The sequence below is a fragment of the Priapulus caudatus genome, unplaced genomic scaffold (assembly GCF_000485595.1).
Source record: "Priapulus caudatus unplaced genomic scaffold, Priapulus_caudatus-5.0.1 Scaffold94, whole genome shotgun sequence".
NCBI classification, from domain to species: domain Eukaryota; kingdom Metazoa; phylum Priapulida; class Priapulimorpha; order Priapulimorphida; family Priapulidae; genus Priapulus; species Priapulus caudatus.
The window spans coordinates 292,834-300,473 of NW_014577155.1; the positions used below are offsets into that span (position 1 = coordinate 292,834).

Consider the following 7,640-nt stretch of genomic DNA (forward strand, 5'->3'; position numbering starts at 1 on the left):
TCTTTGCGTCACAATCTCACATATTACGTCAGCGTCTTACTCCTTGCGTCACCGTCTCACGTATAGCGTCTGCGTCTTAATCTTTGCGTCACCGCCTCACACACTAAGTCAGCGCCTTAATCATTGCGTCACGGTCTCTCTTACGGCGACACCGTCTCTCTCTCTCTCTCTCTCTCTCTCTCTCTCTCTCTACCTCTCATACTCCCCCTGATCTCCTCCGCGCGCTCTCGCTCTCTCGCGCACCCCCTCTCTCTGCTTCTGTATCTCTCTCTCGCGCGCGCGTCGCTCCCCACAACCTACCTCTCTCTATTATATGCGCCTTCCCGTGCCTCACTACAACTTTTATCGCTTCACCACGTCTTTCCGTTTCGACCTCTCATACTCGACACGAAACCATTTATATGCGAATCTAGATTCAATTAAATTCAGCCAGTCAGTAAGCACGCGTACATTGGCAGCATCTAAAACAGCAGCAGTATATGCGACATTGCATAGTTCGCTAGATATTTTCTAAATACTTTAAGCTGCAAGGCAAAACTTGCCATGCATGCAGTGAATATCTGAGCGGCGATGGAGATGTAATGGTTAAACCGGTAGATCGGAGTTTACTCACTGCTAACTACAAACCAGAAAGCGTGTCATTCACGTTATTCACAATATTTTACCAGCGAGGGAGCCAACCGTAAAACGAGTTCAGTAGTTTGGTCGATGCTAACTATAGCCGTAATATACTAGATACGCTATCTAGTTCTATACATATATTATGGTCTACTCTGCTCATACCTTTCCACGTTGCCTACCTACCATAGCTATGAATCATTTCACAGGGGCACTATCTTCTCGGAACTGAAAGACCTGTACGCGAAGTACGCATGCGCAGAGCATCTGGGGATGCTGTCACTGCTCATGAAGGATTGTGGCTACAGAGAGAACAACGTGCCTCAACTAGAGGACGTCTCCACCTTTCTAAAAGGCACGAAACCGCGTCCCTTCCGTCTCCAATGATCGTGATTGACTAATAGCTGACCTTAGAACTTACGCTCGAACGGCGACCTAGTACAAAAACCTGTCATCGTGTTCTGCCCATGTTTCCATAGATTCCCCCACGTCTCCTCGTTTCTAATAATCGTACTGCTAATCATGTACACCGAAAATCATCGGGGCCATCAACCTATATTTGTTTGTGTCCTTGCACCTAGCAGTAGCACAGTCAGTAGCACAAGCAGAAGCCGCAGCAGCAGCAGCAGCAGCAGCAGCAGCAGCAGTTGCAGCAGCAGCAGTAGTAGTAGTAGCAACAGCAGCAGCAGCAGCAGCACCAGTGGCAGTAGTAGCAGTAGCAGTAGCAACAGCAATAGCAATAGCAATAGTAACAGCAGCAGCAGTAGCAGCACCAGTGGCAGTAGTAGCAGTACCCACCGCAATAGCAATAGCAATAGTAACAGCAGCAGCAGTAGCAGCACCAGTGGCAGTAGTAGCAGTACCCACCGCAATAGCAATAGCAATAGTAACAGCAGCAGCAGTAGCAGTAGCAGTAGCAGCAGCAGCAGCAGCAACAGTAGTAGTAGTAGCAGCAGTAGTAGCAGCAGCAGCAGTAGCAGTGGCAGCAGCAGCAGCAGCAGCAGCAGCAGCAGCAGTGGCAGTCAGTAGTAGCAGCAGCAGCCAGCAACAGCAGCGACAGGCAAGCAGCAGTAGCCCGACCAGGCTGTGCGACGGATTGTCTATACAACCGTCTACAACGGTATCCTAACCCTAGCGATACCGTTTCTTGGAGCTACAGCAGCAGCAGCAGCCCCAGTGGCCAGTAGTAGCAGTAGCAACAGCAACCAGCACATAGCAATATCAATAGTCAATAGTAATGCCAGCCAGCCAGTTAGCATGGCAGCAGCAAGCCAGCAGCAGCAGCACAGCAAGTAGCAGTCAGGCAGAGACAGTAGCAAGTAGCAGGTAGCAGCAGTAGCAGCAGCAGTGCAGATATAGTAGCAGCAGCAGCAGTAGTAGTAGCGAGTATTAGTTAATGCACGAGGGTCATTGTCGGTATAATGATATAATATAGTACCCGATCTGTTAACTATCTCATATGGTAGGACGTAGGGTTACGTTAGGTTAGGTGTCTAGGGTTAGTTTAGATTAGTTCAGGGTTATGGAGTACGTTAGCGACATACTCGCGCACCGTCGGGTACTACATATACGACAACGGACCCCTTCAGCAGTAGTAATAGCTAACAGCTGCTGACATTCTCATGCTACTCTACAGAAGCGCACGGGTTCCAGCTGCGACCCGTTCGCCGGCTAACCTGTCGCCCCCGTGACTTCCTCGCCGGACATACGTGCAGCGGTCTTCCACTGTAGCAGTACGTCCGCCACAGCTCGATCCCTTCTACACACCAGAGCCGTAAGTGTGTCAACGTGATCTCAAAGCAGCTTCCTTACGTATACCTCCACCGATATATAGCTCTACCTAATATAGCCTCTAACTCTATTACCTCTAGCCAATTAGCGTACCTATTATAGCTTACCTAATATACCTCTACCTAGTTATACCTCTACCTATATAGCTCTACCTATATAGCTCTACCTATATACCTCTACCTATATACCTCTACCTATATACCTCTACCTATATAGCTCTACCTATATACCTCTACCTATATACCTTCTACCTGACTATACCCTACCTATATCGCTCTACTATATACCTCAACATTATAAGCCTACCTACTATACCTCTAAACTATATTTATTTTATTCCTTAAGCTTCTATCTACTATACCTTTTTTACCTATATACCTTCTACCTATATACCTTGGGTCTACTTACTTCTTTTTTTTTTTTTTATTATCCGTTCTACTATATAGCTCTACCTTAATATACCTCTACCTAATCATACCTCTACCTAATACCTCTACCTACTATAGCTCTACCTATATATTTATTCTTATTATTTTTCTTATACTTTTTTATCCTAATTATACCACTCGTATGTAAGGCTATTGACGAGATCGGACCAAAAGAATAGCTAGTGTGAATCGGTAAATAAACGTAGATAGCACATTAACCTATGCTCGAATGTATCCTATGCACACACAATATATTATATATATATATAATATTATATACTAATATGGGGTAATACTGAGTATCAAGTTTATGATTGAGTTAATTACCGTTGTAGTACACTGTGTATGGTATAAGATGCATTGCTGCTGCTGTTTGTGATGGTGTTATTATATTAATTTTTTTAATGGTTGCTATGGCGCGAACTGACGAGCGCGGAAGTGATAGTATTGCTGATGATGAGTGACGCTTGCGTGTGTTGCCATGTGTATTGATGAGTCGAGGCTGCGTAGTGGTTCGCTATAGTGAATTATGAGTGACACTGCGTATGTGGTTGCCTTATGGTGATGACAAGGACGCTGGTTAACTGTGGTACGTATTGTGATTGACGACGATCGCTGCGTGTTGGTTGCGTTATAGCGATGCTTCCACAACTGTTGGACCACGCGCCCGCTACTGCAGCGGCATTCCCAGTTCGCGAGTTCTCCAAGGAAGCTGATCTCTCGCCTCCCTCGGCTCTCGCACGAGAAGTGCAGAACCTCGCCGTGGTAAGTCTCATTCATAACCCCCCCCTCGCTCCGTCTCTCTCTCTCTCTTCTCTTCTTCTCTCGTCTCCTCTCCTTCTGCTCTCTCCTATCTCTCTCTCTCTCCTTCTTCCCTCTCTCTCTCCTCTCCCTCTCTCTTCTCTCTCTCTCTCTGCTCTCTCTACTTCTCCCTCTCTCGTTCTCTCTCGCCTCTCTCCTCTCTCCTCTCCCCCCCCCCCTCTCTCCTCTCTCTCTCCTCTCTGCTATCCATCTCTCTCATTCTTTCTCGCTCGCTCCCTCTCTCTCTCTATCTGTTTTTTGTTCTCGTTGCTGTCTTTCTTCCTCTCTCTCCCTTTCGTCTTATCTCATTGCACACCGCCCGCGCGCTTCACTTCGGTCGTCCTCTATCCAATCAATCTTTTATCTACGTCTCTTTCGAGCCACATAGTCCATACTAAACGCTGATTGGCCTTACCTCAATTAGCCTACCGTTAATGATTGAAGTAAAATAATTCAATATTTCATATGCTTATCTACTAGTCGCGCCATCTCAATGTAAATCCGCCAACAGTTACTTCACAAGATAAGAATAGTAGATTTAAGAAAACCATCAATGGTTTAGAGAATCGCGACAGCTACCGAATGTATATTCCACGCGCATGCTCTTCAACAGTGCTATTCTCTTTTCATTCACGCTGGGTTTGGTCTGTAGCAACCAGCATGCGAACTGAGGGTTACGCAGCAGGGACTTCTCGCCTGCATTGGAGAGTTCAGGTTAAGTTGACACACTTCAAGCGGGGCTACTGAATAAACAACATTAACAACAACAAACCAGCAACTAAACGGCTAACTACCCAACTAACTACTAGGACGGGCGTGACCGGCCCCACCGGACCCCTCACCTTCACCACTGCTTCGTGCCCTGTGACCCGTTGGCAAATCTACATCCTCGCCACCTCACCATTCTCCTATCCCCCCGCCCCTTCTCTCTCTCTCTCTCTCTCTCTCTCTCTCTCTCTCTCTCTCTCTCTTCTCTCTCTCTCTCTCTCTCTCTCTCTCTCTCTCTATCGATCTCTCTCTTTCCCTCTATCTCCCCCTCCCCCTCCCTTTCTCTCCCACTCTCTCTCTCTCTCTAATCTGTGTTCTCGCTGCCGTCAGCACGTGATGACCGACAAGATTAAGCTGCTGAAGTTCGATGCTAACGAGGTGGTCAACCAGGAGCCGATGATCACCACCTTCCAGGAGGTCTACTTCTACACGGACAGCTTCGAGGATGCGAAGAAGCAGATGAGGTAAGAACAACAAACCTCCGATGGCTTCAATGCACTTCGAAATAGTTTAGAAAACCCAGATGAGTTTCGCTTGCTCTACGATAGAAAGAATGAAGATTCTTCCCTTTACGCTTCTTCTACGATAGGAAGAATAAAGATTCTTCCCTTTACGCTTCCTCTACGATAGGAAGAACGAGGATTCTTCCCTTTACACTTCCTCTACGATAGGAAGAATGAAGATTCTTCCCTTTACACTTCCTCTACGATAGGAAAAATGAAGATTCTTCCCTTTACGCTTCCTCTACGATAGGAAGAATGAAGATTCTTCCCTTTACGCTTCCTCTACGATAGAAAGAATGAAGATTCTTCCCTTTACGCTTCCCCTACAATAGGAAGAATAAAGATTCTTCCCTTTACGCTTCCCGTACAATAGGAAGAATGAAGATTTTTCCCTTTACGCTTCCTTTACGATAGGAAGAATCAAGATTCTTCCCTTTACGTTTCTCCTACGATAGGAAGAATAAAGATTCTTCCCTTTACGCTTCCCCTACGATAGGAAGAATAAACATTCTTCCCTTTACGCTTCCTATACGATAGGAAGAATAAAGATTCTTCCCTTTACGCTTCCTCTACGATAGAAAAAATGAACATTCTTCCCTTTACGCTTCCTTTACGATAGGAAGAATCAAGATTCTTCCCTTTACGCTTCCTTTAAGATAGAAAGAATGAAGATTATTTCCTTTACGCTTCCTCTACGAAAGGAAGAATGAACATTCAAGGAAGAATAAACATTCTTCTCTTTACGCTTCCTCTACGATAGGAAGAATCAAGATTCTTCCCTTTACGCTTCCTCTACGATAGAAAGAATCAAGATTCTTCCCTTTACGCTTCCTCTACGATAGGAAGAATAAAGATTCTTCCCTTTACGCTTCCTCTACGATAGAAAGAATGAATGAACATTGTTCCCTTTACACTTCCCCTACGATAGGAAGAATAAAGATTCTTCCCTTTACGCTTCCTCTACGATAGGAAGAATATACGTTCTCCCCCCGTTCCTCTACGATCGGAGAAAAACACATTCTCTTCATTATGCCTTCTTTGCAATCGTAGAATGAACATTCTCCCCCTCCCGCTTTCTCTATGATCAGAATAACAAACCTTCTCCCCATCCCTTTCTCTCCATTTCGCTTCGTCTTCTGCAGTAGAAAGACCTACAGAAGACTACAGCACAGTAATTACGATGGATGTCTACGATTTTAATTCGCAGTAGTCGCTACAGATATATTACAAAAGCAATCGAACGTTTTTCCTCTTGCCGAGTGAAATGTAAAACCCTTTGTGGCAGGAAAATTAGAATCACACTATGTTTCTTGCAATATTTTCCCGTCTGCCAATCCAATCTCTCTCGGATGTAATCATCATAATGTCTGTGACGATAAAGTTATTGCTTATCCCACCCAGAAGTATATGCAGCTACAGACTGTACAAGGTTCATGCTACTACCTACATGTATAGGTAACACCAACTTCACACGTAATACAAATCCGTAATATCCGCAGCAATGACAATATCAATAACCTGCATCAATACAATGCTTAATAACAAGAACAAACACGCTATATAGATAGCACGGTTAATGACCATGCCGATTCAACCACACGTACAGTATCGAAGTAAAATGCTTCATGAAGACGCAACCAGTTCTTGCTTGTAGCGGCAACAACGTCAAACGTCGAAGAAATGTTTTATTCGCGCGATTAGACTCGCGTATAACCTTGTAAGAAATGCTGCGTATGTGAGAGTCGCAAACTTCGTATCAGAAGGAGTGAGCCGGGTTGTCAGAAACATTATGATTTGTTCCGGCTGTCAAAAGTCTAAAATGTCAAAACTTTTGCGCGACACTTTCCTTCAAACGTTGCGACATTTTAGACTCGTGACGATCACAACCAGGGCCGCAGGCTAAGCAAATTCCTTGGGGCGAAATTTTATGACTCAACTGTGTAATGATGAGGGACGGGCGCAGCTCTTGACCGACGTCCATAGTATGGTAGGGCTGGGTCTGAGACAAGGCTTTCACTGATAAGTGACCAAAAAAACCGTTAGGGTTATTTACGATGATTAAATAAGCTTAGGGCCTATTTTTTAATTTTGCTCAAAAATGTAGGGGGCAGCTGCCCCTTGCCCCCACCCCCACAGGCTACGGCCCTTACAACTACACCCGACGCTTCCGACAGCGTGCTCCCGGCCTATCTCCCATATTCATCGCGGGCACTGTTACCTGTCTCTTGCAGGCAGATGGCAGCAACCATCTCCAGGCCGTTCGGACTTCGCTACAACCCGTACACGCAGAGCGTAGACGTGCTCAGCACGCCAGAGAAGATCGCCTCGGTCGTCAGCGAGCTTCGAGGAGACCTCTGCATCGTCAGCGACGCCCTGAAGCGGATAAACGAGAGCTCGGATCAGGGAAGCGACGAGAGCGCCACCGAGGAGGCCGTGAAGAAACTACTCAAGCAGCTGTCGATGGACGACAAACAACTGAGTCAGCAGCTGGCTTGATGCGAGGCGAGAATGCAGGAGCGCAGCAAGAAGCCATGAACAACTTGTCAGGCTGATCAGATTGAGAGAAAGGGAGAGATGGGAAGGAAAGGATAGAGAGGCAAATGAGAGAAATAGAAAAAGAGCGAGAGGGAGAGAAAGCGAAAGAGCGAGCGAGAGAGAGAGAGAGAGAGAGAGAGAGAGAGAGAGAGAGAGAGAGAGAGAGAGAGAGAGAGAGAGAGAGAGAGAGAGAGAG

General features: G+C 46.0%; 1 protein-coding gene across 1 annotated transcript in view; it reads left to right on the forward strand.

The window, feature by feature from the left end:
- Positions 1-7,525, forward strand: part of LOC106804951 (tryptophan 5-hydroxylase 1-like) — a 24,022-nt gene extending 16,497 nt beyond the window's left edge. The window contains 4 exon segments of the mRNA XM_014806368.1: positions 828-973; positions 3,475-3,602; positions 4,737-4,870; positions 7,141-7,525. Coding sequence (XP_014661854.1) covers positions 828-973; positions 3,475-3,602; positions 4,737-4,870; positions 7,141-7,405 — 673 coding nt within the window. The 3' untranslated portion in view covers positions 7,406-7,525.
- Positions 7,526-7,640: the final 115 nt, after the last annotated feature.